General features: G+C 37.8%; 1 protein-coding gene across 1 annotated transcript in view; it reads left to right on the top strand.

The window, feature by feature from the left end:
• Ccdc67 (coiled-coil domain containing 67) overlaps positions 1-20,774 on the top strand; it is a 79,746-nt gene that overhangs the window by 24,711 nt on the left and 34,261 nt on the right. Inside the window, exons 5-8 of the mRNA XM_013028829.1 lie at positions 6,376-6,489; positions 8,059-8,301; positions 12,747-12,892; positions 19,728-19,833. Of these exons, the coding sequence (XP_012884283.1) occupies positions 6,376-6,489; positions 8,059-8,301; positions 12,747-12,892; positions 19,728-19,833 (609 nt within the window). The remainder of the gene's footprint in view (positions 1-6,375; positions 6,490-8,058; positions 8,302-12,746; positions 12,893-19,727; positions 19,834-20,774) is intronic.

Here is a 20,774-nt window from a genome sequence, read left to right as displayed (position 1 = left end):
CGGCTTTTTTCTTATTTGCTTATGTGGTGCTGAGGAATCGAACCCAGGGCCTCAGGCATGCAAGGCAAGCGCTCTACCACTGAGCCACCTTCCCAGCCTCTTGTTTTTCTTTACCTGATTTTTATATTGCTGAGTATCAGAACCAGTCAAAACTTTAAATGGACTGTAAATATAGTCAGTTTATCATAAAATATTCTTGAATATTTAGAAATATACCTAGGAATGTTTCTCCAACCTTTTACCATGATTCAGTTCAAATCACCTTAATTATTATTATTAATTATTATTAATAATTAATTATTATTATTATTAGATGTTCCTAACTTACCAATTTCTTCTTTGTTTGTTTGGGGACTTGTAAATTCATAAAATTAAAAGTTTCATACCAAACTTCAAACTCTATTATAAAACTGTAGTAATAAAAATAGCTTGGTACTGGCACAAGACCAGGCATGAGGACCAATGGAATAGAACTGAAGACCCAGAAATGAACCCACAGACCTGTGGCCACCTAATCTTTGACAAGAGAGCCAAAAACTAAGATGAAAGAAAGACAGCTTCTTCGACAAATGGTGCTGGCAGAATTGGCTAAACAAGTGTAGAGAACTAAAGTTAGATCCTTAAATATCCCCCTGCACCAGAATCAGTTCCAAATGGATCAAAGACCTTGATTGAGGTAAAAGCAGATACCGTGAAAACAATACAGGAAGGAGTAGGAGAAACACTAGGACTCTTTGTTACAGGTTGAAACTTTCTTAATAAAGACCTAGAAACACAATAAATCAAAGAAAAACTGGATAAATGGAATTGCATTAAACTGCAGAGCTTCTGCCTGGCAAAGGACTTAGCTAGCAAGATATATTGAAACATCCGGGACTAAGAGAAGATCTTCACTAGCCATACAACAGACAAGTGCCTCATATCTAAAATATACCTACAGCTCAGGAAATTAAATTCTCCAAAAACAAACTCCCAAAGAAACAACCATCTATTAAAAAGTGAGCTAAACACTTTAAGAGAGACTTCTCTGAAGGGGAAATATGAATGGGCCAAGAGACACATGAGGAATTTCTCTACATCTCTGGCTACAAAAGAAATGCAAATCAAAACTACTTTTGAGATTTCACCTTACACCAGTTAGAATGGCCATTATCAAGAAAACTATAACAGATGCTTGTGGGCATGTGGTCAAAGGGAACGCTACTACACTGTTGGTGGGAATATAAACTTGTCCAACCACTCTGGAAAGCAGTATACAGGTTCCTCAAAAGACTAAACATAGAGTTCCCCCATGACCCAGAAATCCCACTCCTGGGAATTTACCCAAATGATCACAAACAATGCCATACTAAAGCTACCACCACAACCATGTTCATTGCAGCATTATTTACCATAGCTAAGATATGGAACCAATCCAGATGCCCCTCAGTAGATGAATAGATCAAGAAGATATGGCATATATACACAATGGAGTTTTTGCTTCCTTCAGAAGGAATATAATTGCTCCATTCAGAAGGAAATGGAAAGACTTGGGGAAAAAAATTATATTAAGTGAAGTAAGCCAGACCCAAAGAAAAGTAGGTTGCATTATTTCCTTCATTTATAAGAACTAGACTATGTCTATGATATTCTTAACATGGGATCTCAATAACCCAACTGCTTAGTGCATAGGACTATATATAATGAAGCTTATCAACATGAACTCCAATATATGGAAACAAGAGGTTCTTCTTATACCCTGTATGTAGTTTGTGGGGTTTTTCTTCATTTCTCTTAGTTTTCTGTATTTTGTGTCTTATATATGATTATTTGATATGTGGAAGGGAAAGGGAATCACAGAAACAGCAGGACAAAGGATGAACCAAAGCAACATCGATACTCACAACATTGATACTTACGTACAACTTGTGGGGGAGGGGTAAGTGGGAGATTGTTACCTTCCGGTAACAATGACTAAAAACAAATGTACTCATTACTTATGTAACTGTAACCCCCCGCTCATCACATTTTCAATAAAAATAAATAATTTCTGTATGATCTTATTTTAAGCAAGGTATAGCTTTTGTTCTCTAAGTTAGAAAATTTATTTTCCAGGCTGGGCAGCTCAGTCATTTCTGCTTTCAATACAATATAAACCATCTAGCCAAATGAACCATATTCCAATTTGATATATTAAGGGAAATAATCTGCATGGCTTTCATGTGACAGTATTATTTTACTTACTATACTGTAAAATTACTTGTTTATATATACATGTCTCTAATTACCTGACTATTTTTTCTTAATTTTATTGTAAAGGTGATGTTCCAAGGGGTTACAGTTACATAGGTAATGTAATGAGTACATTCCTTTTCAAACACTGTTACTCCTCCCTTATGTTCTCCCACTTTCCCTCCCCCTCTAGCTCCTTTCCTCCCCCCAACACCAAGTTGTAGTTCATTTCCAATATAGTGTTTAGTGAATATCACTGTTGCATTGGCTCACCCTTTGTGAATCCTACTCTGTGATTCCCCTTTCTTCCCCAAATCAAATAAACTTATATGCAAGATAAAGGATACTGAAATCAGAAATAGTAACCACAAAGAATAAACCAGAGGAGAAAAAAAGAAAGACAAAAGAAATACTGCAAACAGTACACTAAAAAAAGAAAAACAAAAAGAAAGCAACAAAAAAAACCCTCTTGTTTCCATATAGTGAAGTTCATTTCAATTATCATCATTTTATATGGTCATATGTACATAGCTGTTGAGCTATTGTGATCCTCTAGTACATACCTCTAGGTGTATACTAATTATTACAAATGAGGGAAACAATGGAGCCTACTTTTCTTTGGGTCTGGGTTATTTCACTGAATGTTATTTTTTCAAAGTCCATTTCCTTATGAATGGAGCAATGGTATTCTTTCTGATGGAAGCATAGAATTCCATTGTGTATACAGACCACATTTTCTTGATCCATTCATCTGCTGAAAGGCATCTGGGTTGATTCTCTATCTTAGCTATGGTAAATAATGCTGCATGGTTGTGCTAGTAGCTTTAGTGTGGCCTTGTTTGTTCTCATTTGGGTAAATGCCCAAAAGTGGGATTGCTGGGTCATAGGGGAGCTCTGTTTAGTCTTTTGATGAACCTTCATACTGCTTTCCAGAGTGGTTGAACAACTTTACATTCTCACCAACAGTTTTTTTTTCTTTCAAAGAATTTTTAAAACAGGTAATTATCCCAAATTCTCTCCTATCCACAGTCCCTGGTGGTTACTAGGTGTTTAATAGATATTACTGAACTTAGGATTGGAAACATCAATACAGTGGGGGGGGAGGTTTTCTTTTTCTTTTTTATTGTGAGAATACCTTACAGAGGAGTTACAATTACATGGGCAAGATAACGAGTACATTTCTTATCAAGCATTGTTGCCTCCTCTTTGTTTCCCCTTTCCATCCCTTACCATACTCCCCCCTTCCCCCAACTCGATCCTCCCCCTATCCCCCACCAAAGTTTTAAAGTTCATTTTTCGACATAACGACTTGTACATCTCATTGTTGCAATGGGTCCACCTGTATCCCTAGTTAAACGATTTGTTTTTTCCCTTCCCCTCCACAAATTATACCAACATCAAATACAGTGAAAGCATGTGTTATACCGTGGGGGAGGGACATACAAAGCAACATAGAAATAATCTTATAAATATGTTAGAAACAATTGCATGAAAGGGAAAAAAACAAAAACATTTGAATACTTATCTTGGGGTTCATTCCCCTAACATCAACTTATCTGACCTTTTCTGCTTGACTCAGACATATACTAGTTATTGCAAATAAGGGACACCATAGGACCTATGTTTCTTTGGGCCTGGCTTACTTATAATTTTTTCCAAGTCTTTCCATTTCCTAACAAATGGGGCAATGTCATTCTTTCTGATGGAGGCATAGAATTCCATTGTATATATATATACCAATGCTCAACCTCTCTAGCCATAAAAGAAATGCAAATCAAAACAACATTGAGATACCACCTCACCCCAGTTAGAATGGCTATAATCAAGAACTCTAATAACAACAGATGCTAGAGGGGATGTGGACAGAAGGGAACCTTACTGCATTGTTAGTGGGAGTATAAACTTGTTCAACCACTTTGGAGTATGGAGGTTCTTCAAAAGACTCCACATAGAGCTCCCCTATGACCCAGCAATCCCACTTTTGGGCATTTACCCAAATGATCACAAACAAGACCACACTAAAGCTACGAGAATGACTATGTTTATTGCAGCATTATTTACCATAGCTAAGATATGGAACCAACCAGATGCCCTTCAGTAAATGAATGGATCAATACAGTGGTTTTATATAGTAATATATGGCCATGGACTTAATATCTATAGATTTGTTCCTAATCATATTATCTTCTTTGATAAGAAAAGTTTGAGTTCTAGGGTATGTGAACACCATGCTTTTGTTTGTATGTTTAGGGCATATAAATGATGGCTGATACTTTGTCAGGCACTGTAGTAATAGAAAAGTAATAAAATGGAAAATCCTTAACATTAAATTGCCTGAAACCTGGACAGAAAGAAAAGCCCTAAGCAAAATTGAGAAGTAGTGAATTTTTCCTTGGTGCCTCCAAAGCTATAACCTTTGTTCCTGTTATTAAGTTGTTAAGTAATTATCATATTTTATGACCACTCTACTTAAACAAACACTTGGAGAATTAATTCCATCATTATTTCCCTAGGTGGCTCAGTTGGCACTGTCTAATTGAAGCTACAGTGGGTTTTTCTGTTTCCAAGAATTAGTTGATGTTGGCTTTACCTTGGACAGTTTTGAAAGCCACAGTGGATAAAGTCTTTGTTCAGGCTGCTCTTATATAATAGCATGGACTGGCTATAAACAACAGCTCTGAAAGTTGGAAACCCAAAGGCAAAGTCCTGGAATGGTCAGGTTCTGGTGTGGCCCTTTTCTTGGTTAGGAAACCAAGGCCGGTCATCTCCTCTTGTATCTGGAGAAGGAACAGGAGAAGCAGTACATTTTATCTTTTATAAGAAGGATGCTAATCCCATCATAACATCATAACACAATTACTGCCTAAAGCCCCAACCTCAGATTCCATCCCACTAGTCATTTGAAGGAGGAGAGAACATTTAGCTCACTTCCTTAAATAACAGGGGAGCATATTCACTCAGTATAGGGAATGGAAGAATGGAAAAACTTCTGTTAGGAACTAAAAAGAAACTAGTTTTGATACCAAATGTTATTTAGAACTCTGTAATTATTAAGTACCATCTGTTATCAGAGAGATCTATGGCCTTTGTTGTTTGTTTTTGTGGCAGTGTGGACTGAACTCAGGGTCATCACAATTAGGCAGTAACTTCTGCCACTTGAGCCACAGCCCCAGTATTCATGCTTTAGTTTTTCAGAGAGGGTCTGGTGCTAACTTTGCCAGGGATTGGTTCAACCATGATCCTCCTGTTTCTACCTCTTAAAGAGATTCATGATTTTGGGTTTTTATTTTGTTGCTAGTACTGGGACTTTGAATTAAGGACCTCAGGCTTCACCTCAGACCTCTAGGACTTGAGCCACACCTCCACTCTGACTCTTTACTGGTTATCTAGGATATGAATTTCATGGATTTGGCTGTTCCAGCTGGCTAGCTTGGAGCTAAGATTCTCTGATCTCAGCCTCCTGAGGAGAAAGGATTGTGTGAGCCACCAACACCCTGCTGAGACTTAAGTTTTCAACAAATGAAGCATGTGCTGGTGGCAGCATAACGTAGTGGTAGAGTGCTTGCTGCAAATAGGAAGGTGCTCAGTTCTATCGCCAGGACTGTAGAAAAAAATGCAGCTTCTGCTTGTTACAGCATTTAATATTTATACAACAATCAAGCTACAGACTCTAATGTTCCTGGCAAGAATTGAAAGATACCATTTCAACATCCTTAATTGAAATCATGAATGCTCCAAAATCTCAAACTTTTTGAGCATTGATATAATACCCACAGTGGAGAGTCCACACCTTAACTTTTACAGTGGTGAGTTGCCATCAGAACACAGTTCACTAAAAAGTATCACATAAAACTACCTGCAGGTAACAGGTAAAAAGTCTATTAAAGAAAGAATTGTGTGGTTTCATTTGGTTAACATCATGTTCAAACAAATATTCCAAAATCTGAAATGTGGGCACCCTTGTTACCAGGCACTTCAGGTAAGAGATACTCAGCCTTTACTAGTAAATCCAGTGAATGATTTGGTACTTTATTTTTCTGGTTGTTTTTCTAAGAGGAAAAGAATGAATGAAAAGAATGAATTTTTCAGAATCAAGATGCATAAATGAAAGAAGCCTTACTACTAGGCTTTAAATGAATAATATTTGCCCCCACTTTTTCAAAGGAATTCAGAGCAAAGTCAAGAGAATGGGACAAGCAAGAGATACTGTATCAGACTCACCTGGTTTCTTTAGATGCACAACAAAAGTTACTGTCTGAAAAATGCAATCAATTCCAGGTAAATTGTTTTATACTATTATCTAATGTTTTTAGAAACATAGAGGCTAAATATACAACATTCAGTCTGTGATAGAAATGCAGACTGAGGTAAAATAACCAGAGTAGGTCTAATGGTGGGTGCAGTCATAAATACTTGAAATAGCTGTAAAGGTGAATTTACTTTACGCACCTGAAAACCTGATGGCTGTTAAAACTCCATTGTTGTTATGTCATTAAGTGAGTTGTATCTTCAGTTGGACATGGAGCTGCACCACTGTAATCCCAGCTCCTAGGAGGCAGAGGCAGGAGAATCACAAATTAGAAGATAGTCTGAACCACATAACAAAACTGTCTCAAAAATGTCATCTTCTAGAACTGCCTATTCATTCATGGCTCATTCTTTTGTGTTGAATTCTTACTGATGTGTGCAAGTTTTACACATTAAAAATTGTTAGTTGGCTACCAGTGTTTCATTCCTGTAATTGGAGGCTGAGATCAGAGGATCACTGTTTGAAGCCAGCCAAGGTAGGAAAGTTTATGAGACTCATCTCCAATTCAAAGTCAGAAGAAGTGTGGATCAAATGGTACAGTGCCAGCCTTGATTCAAAAAGCTAAGGGATAGTGCCCAGGCCCTGAGTTCAAGCTCCATTACCAATACACATAAAATTATTCACCCTTGTAATATGTACTAGTCAGCTTTTCCCCTTACAATCCAGCTGTTTCCATTTCATTTTTGTCCATAGAGGTGTGAGGTGTTTTTCAACTATTGTATAACAGAATTCAGAATTACCCTCTTGTGATAGCTTCCAGCTTCCTCGTTTCTTTCTTGACCTCCCTTTCAAGCCACCTTCTCTGCTCTGCATCTTTGCAGTGGGTTACATACCATCTGACACTACATTATACAAGCCAAGCTCTGTTTCCAGAACACATACTTGCTGGGTGCTGGTGGCTCACACCTGTAAAACATAGCTACATGGCAAACTGAGATCTGAAGATTGTGGTTAAAAGCCAGCCCAGGCAGGAAAAGCACGTGAGACTCTTATTTCCAATTAACCATCAGAAAAAGCCAGAAGTAGAAGGGTAACTTAAGTGGTAGACAACTTGTCTTTATAAGCTACATATGTCAGGCATTTTGTGATAGTGATGGAAAAATGACTAACCCATCAAGCAACCAGGGAAGAATCACAAGGAATGATTCTAGATTGTCTACCCTTTCATGATTTCTTAACCATGAAATCTCTACCACAGGCCTTCTCGGAATGAAGAGGCAGAGGACCAGAGAAAATGGTGGGGACAGAGGATTGGATTTTAGGCATAGGTGTCTATAAGGAACTGTGTTCTAATGCACTGGTAGTACATTATTATCATGTTATGGAACTAAAAGCTTAAGGACAGCACTGAGGTCCTGAGTTCAAGTCCCAGGCCTCACGGCTCATGTGTACACACACACACACACACACACACACACACACACACACAAAATTAAGGATTATTTTTGCCAATTCTTTTCTTTCATTCTTAGGCTTTATGGAAGCTTCAATATGACATTCTTTATTCATTTAATTGATTCAGTTTTCATTTTTCTCAGAAACAGGCACAAAATTACCAATCCCAACTAAATGGTAAAAAACAGTACATGGAAGACAGCAGCTCTGAAATTCCTCGTCTGGCATGTGAATCGGACCCTGGTGCTGAAACCGGTGAAAGAGATGAATTCATTATTGAAAAATTAAAATCAGCTGTGAGCGAAATAGCACTGAGCAGAAATAAGTTACAAGATGAAAACCAGAAGCTTTTACAAGAATTGAAAATGTACCAAAGACAGTGCCAGGTGAAGGTTTTTACTTATTTCCCAACTATCATTGCCCATGAGTTGTGTAAATCTTTTCTACAGAGTCACAGGGATGAGAAAGCTGGCTTTCTACTACATGTGGCAATTCAGTTCATTCTTCATCTTCATAAGCATTCTCACTTTTTCAGGAATGCTGCAAGTTCTTTCCCTGTCTGGAGTGCACTTTGGTTCTGCAGCAGCATGATAATAATGGATTACCAGTGCATTAGAACACAGTTCCTTATAGACACCTATGCCTAAAATCCAATCCTCTGTCCCCACTGTTTTCTCTGGTCCTCTGCTTCTTCATTCCCAGAAGCCTGTGGTAGAGATTTCATGGTTAGAAATTATCAAAGGTTAGACAATCTAGAATCATTCCTTGTGATTCTTCTCTGGCTGATTGATGGGTTAGTCATTTTTCCATCACTATCACAAAATGCCTGACATATGTAGCCTATAAAGACAAAAGGTTTATTTGGGATTACAGTCCATACTTTTTGTCACTGTTGCCTTGGGCCTGTGATAAGGCAGAACGAATATTTGTGGCCAGGAAGCCAAACCGGGAATGAGGAAGAGGTGAGGGGCTCTACAGTACCCTGCAAAGCTATACGTTATTGAAGGCTTCCCACTAAGCCCCCTTCCTAAGGTTCAACCACCTGCTAGCACCAGGCCTCTGACATAGAGGTCTTTGGGCTAATATTTGTGTAAGTTTCCAGAGGAAGTTATATTTTACCAAAATTATATTTTATGAACTTTTTTAAATTTAAAAAATAATTTTGGGATCTAGGAACACTATGTAAACAATGATTTTCCATCTTGTAGTTTTCAAAACAATCCACTATATATTAGGAAGTGAACCAAGATTAATCTGACCCATGTTTGGAAAAAGAAAAGATCTGTTATTCTAATGAAAAATGTTTTTTAAAAGTAACTTGCTTAAAAAAAATAAGATTTCTACTTTCAGGAAAATACTAAGTTTTTAAAAATTCATTTGGAAAATTTTTGAAAATAATGCCTTTTCCACATTTTATTTATTTCCACATTTTATTCATATCTCATCCTTTTGTTTTAGGTAAAAACAAAGTGAAAAAAAGATCAAATTATTTATATGTGTTTATTAACTTAAATGTTTAAAATCACTGCTGCTCTCAAATCATTAGGCAGATTTCTGACTAAACAGATGGGCCTTAAACTTGTTTTACAAAAGTTGTATTTGGCCAAATGGGAATAATTAGCAGTAAATAATAAGGCAACTATAATATTACATGAGAAATTCATCTTCTATTTTTGCAAAATTGCCATTTGACTGTGTTCCACATCTTGCACATGAATGCAGAAAAAAGTAATGTACTTTGAATTACTGCCATTCATTATATGTAACAGTTCCGTTAGCTTTCAACATGTTTTAACGGCAGCTGCATCTGAATTTTCCCATGGATCACATCTTCTCATTTGTCATTCTCCAACCTTGAAATGTATGTGTACATATTTTAATTCCATTGCACACACTATTTACCACGCTGTACCACACTCACCTTCTGAATGTGCAGGATTTTCCATGAGGAGCTCATGAAAAAAAAAAATAAACCATTGGCATCTTTCAAATATACCAGAATTGCTCATCTATTTTTGTCCTGGGGCTTGAACTCAGGCCCTTGCTGCTGTGTCCCTAAGCTGTTTTTGCTCAAGGCAAGTGCTCTACCAACTGAGCCACACCTCTATTTCAGCTTTTCTTTGACAGCTAATTGAAAATTAGAGTTTTCACAGACTTTCCTGTCTGGGCTGGTTTTGAACCATGATCCTCAGATCTGTCTCTTGAGTGGCTAGGATTACAAATGCGAGCCACTGGCACCCAGAAATTAACCTTTTCTGTTGGCTTGTTAATGTCTCATTAAGGCACTAGAGCAGCACTATTCAAGAAAAGCCTCAAATCCATTAGTTCCTATATCAACTCTAGTCTCCTTATTCAAACTCAAAGTCAAAAAAAATCTAAATTTATCAATATAAAAGTCCTTCAAATTTTTTTCATACACTTTTGTAACCAATTTATATAATGATATCAGTTATAGTTTAATGCTTTTGCATATTCATCTGTCAAATTATTATCTGTATAAAGAAAAGTTTTAATATTAATATATATTCTCATGCCTTTGTAGCCATGGTAAGTAACTTTATTTCTCCTTAGTATATCTAAGTGTCACTGGTGGATATTATTGTCTAGGAAGAGTAAACAGACACATGCTTTTATTATCACATTGCAGAATTTCAACCAGCTCTAGCTCACTTTCCATTGCCCTGGGATTAGTAAGGGCCCCAGGAAAAGCAAGCCCACATTTCTACACATGTTCCATGGCCATGACTATTGGTGCTTGGTTGTGCTTGGTTGAGTAAAGTAGTGGATGACACATCAAGTTAAATTGTCTCCCTACTATCTTATCTATCTATCTCAATAGCAGAGAGCAGCCAGATGCTACAGTAGCAAATAGTTCAACAGGGGCTGAGGAATTAGCTTAGTGGTAGAGTGCTTTCCTAACAGGCACTGAGGCCCTAGGTTCCATTCCCAGAGAAAACAATCAGCAATCAGGCCCAGAGACCAAGATTGCTCATATGGAGAAGCTAGAGGTAGTTTATAAACTTGTAAGTATGTGTATTAGGTGGTATACAAGTGTATATAAATGCATTAACTGAAATAAGGTAGATTCAAGGGAGAACTCAGAATAGAAAGGCAAAGGCAAAATTCAAAAAAAATAAAAACTGGAAAATGGGAACTTGGATGGGGTAGGGTCAGGAGAAAGGTAAATAAATTAAAAGAAGTGGGGAGGAGAGAATGCAGTCAAATAACAATGAGATGTACAAGACACCATGTTGAAAAACAAACTTTACAATTTAGGCGGGAAGTGGGGGGGAGTGTAGTTGTGGAGGTGGGGAGGGAAGGGATGGTAGGAGAAAAACAAAGGAGGAGGCAACAATGCTTGATAAGAAATGTACTCATTACCTTTCTCGTAACTATAATCCCTCTGTACAGTATTTTCACAATAAAAAACTTATTTAAAAAATCAACCTATATCCTACAAAATTAAGAAAAGCAAGTAAAGGGGTAGGTTGGGAGGGGATGAGTGAGAATGTTGAGAAGGGTGGCATTGATCAAGGTGCACTGTATTCATAAACTACTTTGCTCAATGGCAACTCCTTTGTACAGCTAAAGGTAATAAAAAGAAAACATTAATCATAAAAATAATATAATTTAATTATTTTTTAAATTAGTAGGTATGAACCTGAAAAGGATATTCAACATTGCCTAACTGCATTTTTCCAATTGGCTAACTGTCCTGTTGCCTTTGTAAGCTTTCAAACCTTCACTTTCAAAATTCATTCCTGTTCCTGCCTCTTACCTTACTTCCACAATAAACAAATGATGTAAATTTTTTGTTTGTTTTTGGGGTTTTGGAGTGAGGTATGTGTGTGTGTGTGTGTGTGTGTGTGTGTGTGTGTGTGTGTGTGTGTGTGTGTGTTGGTATGGGGGTTTGAACTCAGGTATTCTTACTTGGCTTTTTCGCTCAAAGCTGGCACTCTCCCATTTCAGCCACTCCTCCACTTCCACCTTTTTGCTTGTTAATTAGATATAAAACTTTTTTTGACTGGGATGGCTTTGAACTGAGATCCTCAGATCTTCAGCCTGCTTGAATAGCTAGAATTACAGGTGTGAGCCACCAGTGATTCATCTGTTGATGCTATCTTTTATTCAGAAAAAAAAAAGGGCTAACAGATAGCTAGTTTGTTCATCTCTTCACATCCAGATGTAGAAATTGGTCAAAGGTTCATCTCCAGGATCCTGCTTTTAGGAAGTTCTACTTGTGCTCAGAAATTCGACACATTACTATTACCCCTCTTCTCTCCTAACCCATCCTGCCAAGTAGCGTCTGAGTTTGTCAAGTGCCTCTGGTGATCAACACATGGCCCCCACAAACTCAGCACAGCTGCCACTGGTTTACAATGCATTGCTTTCCAATTTCACCATTATTCTGATGGCTTTTGTCAATGGGTGGCTTTCTCAAATGGAAAGTATTTTCATCAATTCAAATTTTACACATATTTTATTTGAGCTTTTATGTTTCATTCTTTTAAGTTTATATATATAAATATATATATATATATATCGCCATATTTATGTGATGATTCAGTTGTGCTTGATTGTTCTTTATGCTGGACGACAGGCTTAGTGAAGACAGTTACATTGTCTGCATTCCCAGAGTGAGTAGAGCTCGGTAAATATTTGTTGAGTAAATGAATGATGGAATGGGTGGGATGCTGTAAGACAGAGCAAATAAAGACTAAATTTTAGTTCTTTTGAAAGAAATCTGGTTTATCAATGGTGGGTAGTTTAAATGTATCATATGTAATAATGTAAAAAATGGGCATGAAACATTTTTCATATTTTTATTCAGGCCATGGAGGCGGGACTGTCAGAGGTGAAAAATGAGCTGCAGTCACGTGATGATCTCTTAAGAATTATAGAAATGGAACGACTGCAGTTACACAGAGAATTACTGAAAGTAGGGGAGTGCCAAAACATTCAAGAAAATAAAAAAAGGTATAGTCCTCATATCTTACAGTCTGAGAAAAACCATTCAAAACATGATGTTAATGTGTTTTAAGGATTTTGTGTTTGAGCCAGGTGCCAGTGGCTCAGGTCTGTAATTGTAGCTACTTGGGAGGTGACGAAAGGAAGGATTGAGGTTTGAGGCCAGCTCAGGTAGAAAAGACCAGAAGACTCCTTCTCAACCTAGAGCTGGGCACAGTAATGCATTCCTCTCATCCTAAGATATATGGAAAACTGACACTGAGAGGATCAAATCTCCAGGCCAGCCCAGGCAGACAAGTATGAGCCATTCAACAGAGGAAGATTAGATACAGTGGCATTGTATGCACTACTATCCCAACAACAGGAAGACTAAATAGAAAAAAAAAAAACGGGGGTAGAGATATGGTGTGGTATGGTATGTTTGAGCAGAGAAATACCTGCCCAGCAATATAAGGTCTTAAGCTCAAACCCCAATACTGCAAAAAAATTGTACTTGCAGCTAAAGTTAGTTTTTTATTACTATGCTGCTAACTGATAAAGTTTTAATATTCAAATGAATGATTATTTTATCTTCAAAATAATGTTCTTACATAGAAAGTTTAGGAATGTTCTGATTTATGGCTACGTCTGTCACACTGAGTCAAAGGTTGTCTTAAAACATTTATTCTTTAGGATATCAGTAATATAGAGTAAAGGCTATAAGATAAATCCCAAACATTGCCAGCTTTCCTTCAATCTGTGGTTTGATCTGAATTCTTGTGTTTCTTCATGCATTTGGCCAGTGAAACTCTTTCATTGCAGCAGACAATATACCTCCAGACATATATTATTTACAGATATTTCTGCAGCAAAATAATATTTATTCCATATATTTCAAGAGCTTTCTTCTGAGTGTCTGTCCGGCTGTGCTTTTTCACTTGTAGGTGGTATAGTCTTTGCTTCCACCCTCCTCATTCTGTCATTTCCTTGAAGGGTTCTCGGGAAGACAAATTTTCTTCTTTAAAAATCAGACAGATCCTGTGTAGCTTGTAATCACACAGAAAGCAGGGACAGATGAGGGCTTTAAATGTCACACTAGTGAGAAGACAGTGGTGTGGCTCTCACATGGAGAACTTCCTCAGTCTCTGAGAGCTAATGCCAGACCAGTGAGGAGATTGAACAGTTGAATATCCAAATGCTGAAGGAGACTTTACTGGATAATAATGTTTTAAAGGCAGTGTTTCTTTCTTCCAAGTTGAAGGACATGATGGCATTTCTTTATGGTTTGTTTACTTGTTGTTACGGAACAACAAGTAGCACATGATAGTTCCTGAGGATGGCCTGTGGTGTGTCTCAGGAAGGAGGCAGAATACCTGTTAGCCTGCTGGCACTGCTGGGCACTTTGTACCATGCAATGTATCATCATCACTGACAGTCATCTCCTGGACATTGTCTATGTGCAAGGTGCTGTTCCAGTGTAGTGAGTTGGTGAGTGATGTCGCTGCGTGCACAAAGCAGAGATTTCTATGTCTGAAGACATAGGAGATACACATACTGAGTGTGTCTCTGGTTGTTTTCCTCTGTGGTACTCGAAAGAGGCCCCTTTTGAGCCTCAAACATTGTCAGCTTTTTTCCAGAGTCTTGTACTGCTTCATGTATTTGGCCAATGCAGACTTTATTCTGCCAGTCTGTGCTCTCTGTATAATATGCTTTTTCATTTGAGTCTCCAAATTACATCTTTGTTATCTGGAAGGGATCACTCAATTCTAGCGTTCCAGGACCTGGTGAAATGTTGTCTACAAATCCTCCACAGCTGGCGCTGTGCTCCCCATGCTCACAGCTGGCACTGTGTTCTGCGTGCTCAGCCCTCGCCTTCCCTACTACAGATTGCAAATCCTTTTTGTTCTCATGGTTGCCTTTAAGCTGCTTTGCTCTTCTGGCTTCTTGTATTTGGACTGTGTTTCCTCTTTATGGTTGTGTTAAGATGACTCAGTCCAGTCTACTAGTATGATAAAAGTATTCTATTCACTTTGGAACTTTTCTCATCAATGTTAACTTTTGTTAGTTATAGAAGCACCTTGATCCGATATGTTTTACATAATTCAGAATAACAGCAATGTGCTTTTCCTATATAACAAATTATAATTCCTTTATCCATTTATATTAGCATGCTTATTCTTCTCTTAGCATCTGTCTATATTGGAGTTGGACATTTTTCCACTTCCTCATGGAGCTTTATGAGTTGTCAAGAGGATGTTAGCACTCAGTTCAGCCTTTTGTTCCTTGGAACTGGCTGAGTGGAGAAAACAAGGAGTTCCATTTTTCACTTCTCCAAAATCATAGCACATGACTAAAAATCTAGAATAATCTCAAAATGATGTTTTAGGCAATTCTGGATAAAATGGAAAATATTCAAATGATATCAAAGAAGACAGACAGTGTCTCACTGTAAGGGAAATGTACATTATTGTACAGAGAGTATATGTATTTATATACATGCAAACATAGGCATAAGATAGTAGACATAAAATTCTGAGTTTTCACGGTTAACAGTACAGCAGTGAAAAATACACTGTGATGTATTTAGTTGTCTAAAGTTAATCAATCTGGCCTCTAGGTACCTGTATCTCAGCAGAGGTATCATTGTGAATTTATATCTTAGGAAAATCCTTTATTTTCAATTATTAAAATTTATTATCTCTCCATCATTACTCAGATTTGTTTTGAGTTAACCTTACCAAAAAATTTTGGAAACCTAACAACATTCCACTTGCAGTGGGGTATACCCTGATTGTCCTAGACCCACAGCTGCATTTAAAACCAGCTTCTGATAGAGATCTGCTTTTAGAAATGCAAATAAAAACAACACTGAGGTACCACCTTACCCTAGTCAGAATGGCCCACATCCAAGGATCAACATTGTGAAAATCGCAATACTTCCAAAAGCTATCTACAAATTCAATGCGATCAGTATTCCAACCTCATTCTTCAAGGAAATAGAAGTAATTCAAAAAATCATATGGAACAATAAAAGACCCCAAATAGCAAAAATGATCCTTAACAGAAAGAACAGTGCTGGAGGAACATCAATACTAAACTTCAAACTCTACTACAAAGCCATAGTAATCAAAACAGCTTGGTACTGGCACAAAAACAGACCTGCAGAACAATGGAATAGAACTGAAAACCCACAAATGAATCCCAGACATATAGCCACCTAATCTTCGATAAGGGAGCTAAATATATAGAATGGAAAAAAGACAGCCTCTTCAGTAAATGGTGCTGGCAAAATTGGTTAACTACTTGTAGAAAACTAAAGCTAGACCCTGCACCAGAATCAACTCCAAATAGATCAAAGACCTCAAAGTCAAAGAAGACACCCTGAAAATATTACATGAAGGAATAGGAGAAACCCTAGGGCTCCTTGGCACAGGCTGAAATTTTCTTAATAGAGACCCAGAAACACAACAAATCAAAGAAAGGTTGGACATATGGGATTGCATGAAACTGCAGAGCTTCTGCCTGGCAAAGGACATAGCTAGCAAGATCAGTAGGAAAGCCCACATGTTGAGAGAAGATCTTCACTAGCCATACAACAGACAAAGGTCTCATATCTAAAATATACCTGGAATTCAAAAAATTAAATTCCACAACAACAAATTCTCAAAGAAACAACTGCCAGTAAATAAGTGTGCTAAAGACTTACAGAGAAACTTCTCTGAAGAGGAAAGAAGAATGGCCAATAGACACATGAAGAAAAGCTCAACTTCTCTAGCCATAAAAGAAATGCAAATCAAAACATTGAGATTCCACCTCACCCCAGTTAGAATGGCTATAATCAAGAAATCTAATATCAACAGATGCTGGAGGGGATGTGGCCAAAAGGGAACCCTATTGCATTGTTGGTGGGAGTGTAAACTTGTTCAACCACTTTGGAAAGCAGCGTGGAGGTTCAAACGACTCCACATAGAGTTCCCCTATGACCCAGCAATCCCACTTTTGGGCATTTACCCAAACATTCACAAACAAGGGTATACTAAAGCTATCAGCACAACTATGTTTATTGCAGCATTATTTACCATAGCTAAGATACGGAACCAACCCAGATGCCCCTCAGTAGAAGAATGGATCAAGAAAATGTGATTGTGTGTGTGTGTGTGTGTGTGTGTGTGTGTGTGTGTGCGTGTGCGTGTATGGAATTATTTGCCTCCATTAGAAAGAATGACATCGTCCCATTTGTTAGGAAATGGAAAGACTTGGAAAAAATTATATTAAGTGAAGTAAGCCAGGCCCAAAGAAGCATAGGTTCCATGATTTCCCTTATTTGCAGTAACTAATATATGTATGGGACAAGTAGAAAAGGTCAAAAGCTATGTACATTTGACCAGATAAGATGATGTTAAGTGAAATGAACCCCAAGATAGGGACACAAGTCATTTTTTCTTTCTTGCTATTGTTTTTAACGTACTTATAATGTACTATGTGATATTTTTGTTTCTTTTGTATGTTCTTCCCCCATGGTATAATCCCTGTTTTCATTGTATTTGATTCTGGTGCCCTGCATCTTATATATGTACTTTTCTAATTTGGGGAGAGGAAGGGAAAAAACAAAATGCTTAAATAGGGATGCAGGTTGACCCATTGTAACAATGAGAGGTACAGGACACTATGTTGAAAATGAACTTTACAATTTCAGGGGGGTGAGTCAGGGGAGTAGTTGGGGAGGTGGGAAGGAAGGGATGGTAAGGGAAAAACAAAGGAGGAGGAGGCAACAATGCTCGAAGGAAATGTACTCATTACCTTACTCATGTAACTATAACCAGTCCGTACAGTATTTTTACAATAAAAAATGTATTTAAAAAAATGACCCACATCCTAAATTCAGCCAACGACAAATGCTCAAGGGGAAGCAGAGAAAGAGGAGCTCTACTGCGTTGTTGGTGGGAATGTACACTAATACAACCACTTTGGAAAGCAGTCTGGAGGTACCTCAGAATGCTAGATATAGACCTCCCTTATGATCCAGCCAAACCACTCCTAGGCATCTACCCTGAGCAACAGGAACCAGGATACAAGGACACATGCAGCTCCATGTTCATTGCAGCACTGTTCACAATAGCCAAGATATGGAAACAACCCAGCTGCCCACTACTGATGAGTGGATCCAAAAATTGTGTTACCTATATACAATGGAGTATTATGCAGCCATTAGAAAGGACAAAATAATGGCATTTGCAGGGAAATAGATGGAACTTAAGAGAATAATTTTGAGCCAGGTAAGTCAAGAGCAAAGAGACAAACAGCACATGGTCTCCCAAATAGGTGGATGCTAAAGCCAAAATGCAAGGAGATATGACAAAGTAAATAGGACTTGAGAAACAAAGGACTGCCACTCATTTTGTCATATCATTGCTAAATGACTCCATGTTCTTGACCACATATATGGGTGTGTGTGTGTGTGTGTGTGTGTGTGTGTGTGTATGCATGCAACAGAGAAAAGCTAGAGGGAGGATACAGAATCAGTGAGAAATGGGAAAATATACAACAGAGGGGTCCATCAGCTGCACTGGACATAGATGAAAATGAATGAAGCAATACAAAGACAGGGATGGGAAGGGAAGAAAGTAAAAGGAAAGAAATGTAAGTATCATCTGATGTGGAAGAAATAATTGTATTGTCAAAGCTCATAGAATTCACAACTGTATAGACCATGATAATGACAATTTGCCTTGTGAAGGTTAAAATGTATTTGTGACTTTAAGTATCACTATTCCACAATACTGTGAAATATGTGAAATTTATGTAATCACCTAATCTCAATTAATAAAAAGAAAAGTGAGAAAAGGGGTAAGTTAGGAGCGATGGGTGACAATGTTGTCAGACATTTTGTATACTCATATACTGTTTTGTAGAATGGAAACTTCTTTGTACAACTACTTAAAGACAATAAAAAATGGAAAAAAAAAAGAAAGTTGCTTTTCCCCAACCTGGTGAGCTTTATCTTCTAATGATTTTAATTTTACAGATTTACCTCATATGAAAGTGAACATTGCCTGCTATACCTTCCCAAACTTTTTTATACACATTCCTGCTTCCTCTCTGCAGTACTAATATGGGGTTACAGTTCCATTTTCAATATGCATAGCCAAGAATAGTTGAATTTGAGCTCTCTCTGGGGCACTTGTCACATGTGATCATTTCTTTTTTTTTTTTGTCAGTTGAAGGGCTTGAACTCTGGGCCTGGGCGCTCATCAGATCAAGCTCTACAACTGGAGCCACTTCTGGTTTTCTGGTGGTTAACTGGAGATAAGAATCTCATGGCCTTCCCTGCCTGGGCTGGCTTTGAACCTCGATCCTCAGATGTTAGCCTTCTGAGTAGCTAGGATTACAGCTGTGAATGACTGACACCTGGCAGATGTGATCATTTCTGAGCACTTTTACATAGTAGTTGTTCCTCTTGGATGTCTCATGGCAGAATACTTTCCACAAAGCATCTAAAAGTTGGGTGTTTTTCTTAGAATGGGCTCCCAAGCTCTTTTATTATAGAAAGCAATCTTTTCTCCTCATCCAAACATCTTATAGACATACACAGTCCCAGTAGCAAGCTGATTTTTAATGTATTGAAGCTCCAGAGTCATTGCAAACTTTTTTCTATCAAAATCCCTTTCACTCAGTTAAAGACATAAATAGTTATTTGATCTGGATATATTAAGATTTGCAATTTCTGTAACTAGAAATGTTCCCAATGAAATAATAATTGCTCTCTGCAATGATGATAATTTAGACAGCACCCTAAATTAACTATATAATCATAACAATTTATCAAGTTAAGCTTCATTTGTTGCTTATTTTTTTTAATTTGTAGACTTGAATCATCTTATGCAACTTCTCTGAAAGAACCAGAAAGGAAGAAGAAAGATCTGTTTTTAATGGTCTCAGATCAATCAGATCATGAAAAAGAATTAAACAAGGTATGGAAATAACGAGCTCCATTCTTCCAAGTCAACCTAAAGTCTTTGCATATAAGCAATTAAAGAAATGTTCTCTCTCTCCTTTTGCTATTATAATTTTTCCTAAGATAATAATATTCCAAGATGATAATTATAACATTGCTCTCTGAAAATACAAACCTTGGGTTATGTCTGCCTTGAGAGGGTGCACACAGGTGGAGTCATGGGGGTAGGGAGTGGCTGTGGGAAAGGTGGCCGAAAGCAAGGTGGACAGCACTGACCTTAGCACTCATGCATGTATGCACCTGCCTTGGGAGCCTCATTAGTAGACTGTGATGAAGAAGAAATAAATCAATAATAGCTTCTCAGTGCATTGTTCTTACCATGTACCAGGACTCACACCTGTAATCCTAGCTTCTCAGGAGACTTGTGATCTGAGGATCATGAATGGAAGCTAGAGAGGCATACAAACAAATCCAAGAGACTCTTTTTTCCAGGTAACAGACAAAAAGCCAAAATCAGAGTGGAAGCATGACTCTAGTCAAGCACCATCCTTGAGAAAGAAAGCCAAACAAGAGTGCCAAGTCCTGCACTAGCACAGAATATATTTATTTCTCCTTATAGTAAAATTTAGTAGTGTTTTCCTTTCTGTTAGTTTGTCATGGATTCTAGATACTTATCAAGTCTTTATTTTTTATATTTTTATTATCTTTAAGTAATTGTACAAAGGAGTTGCCACTCAACAAAGCAGTATATGAGCCGGGCACCAGTGGATCATGCCTGTAATCCTAGCTACTCAGGAGGCTGAGATCTGAGGATTGTGGTTCAAAGCCAGCCCGGGCAGGAAAGTCCGTGAAACTCTTATCTCCAATAAACCACCAGAAAACTGGAAGTGGCGCTGTAGCTCAAATGGTAGAGTGCTAGCCTTGAGCTGAAGAGCTGAGGGACAGCGCTCAGGCCCA

Source organism: Dipodomys ordii, unplaced genomic scaffold (genome assembly GCF_000151885.1).
Source record: "Dipodomys ordii isolate 6190 unplaced genomic scaffold, Dord_2.0 Scaffold114, whole genome shotgun sequence".
In the NCBI taxonomy this organism is placed as follows: domain Eukaryota; kingdom Metazoa; phylum Chordata; class Mammalia; order Rodentia; family Heteromyidae; genus Dipodomys; species Dipodomys ordii.
The sequence above is the reverse complement of the archived record's forward strand: the minus strand, read 5'-3'. Positions and strand labels throughout refer to the sequence as shown.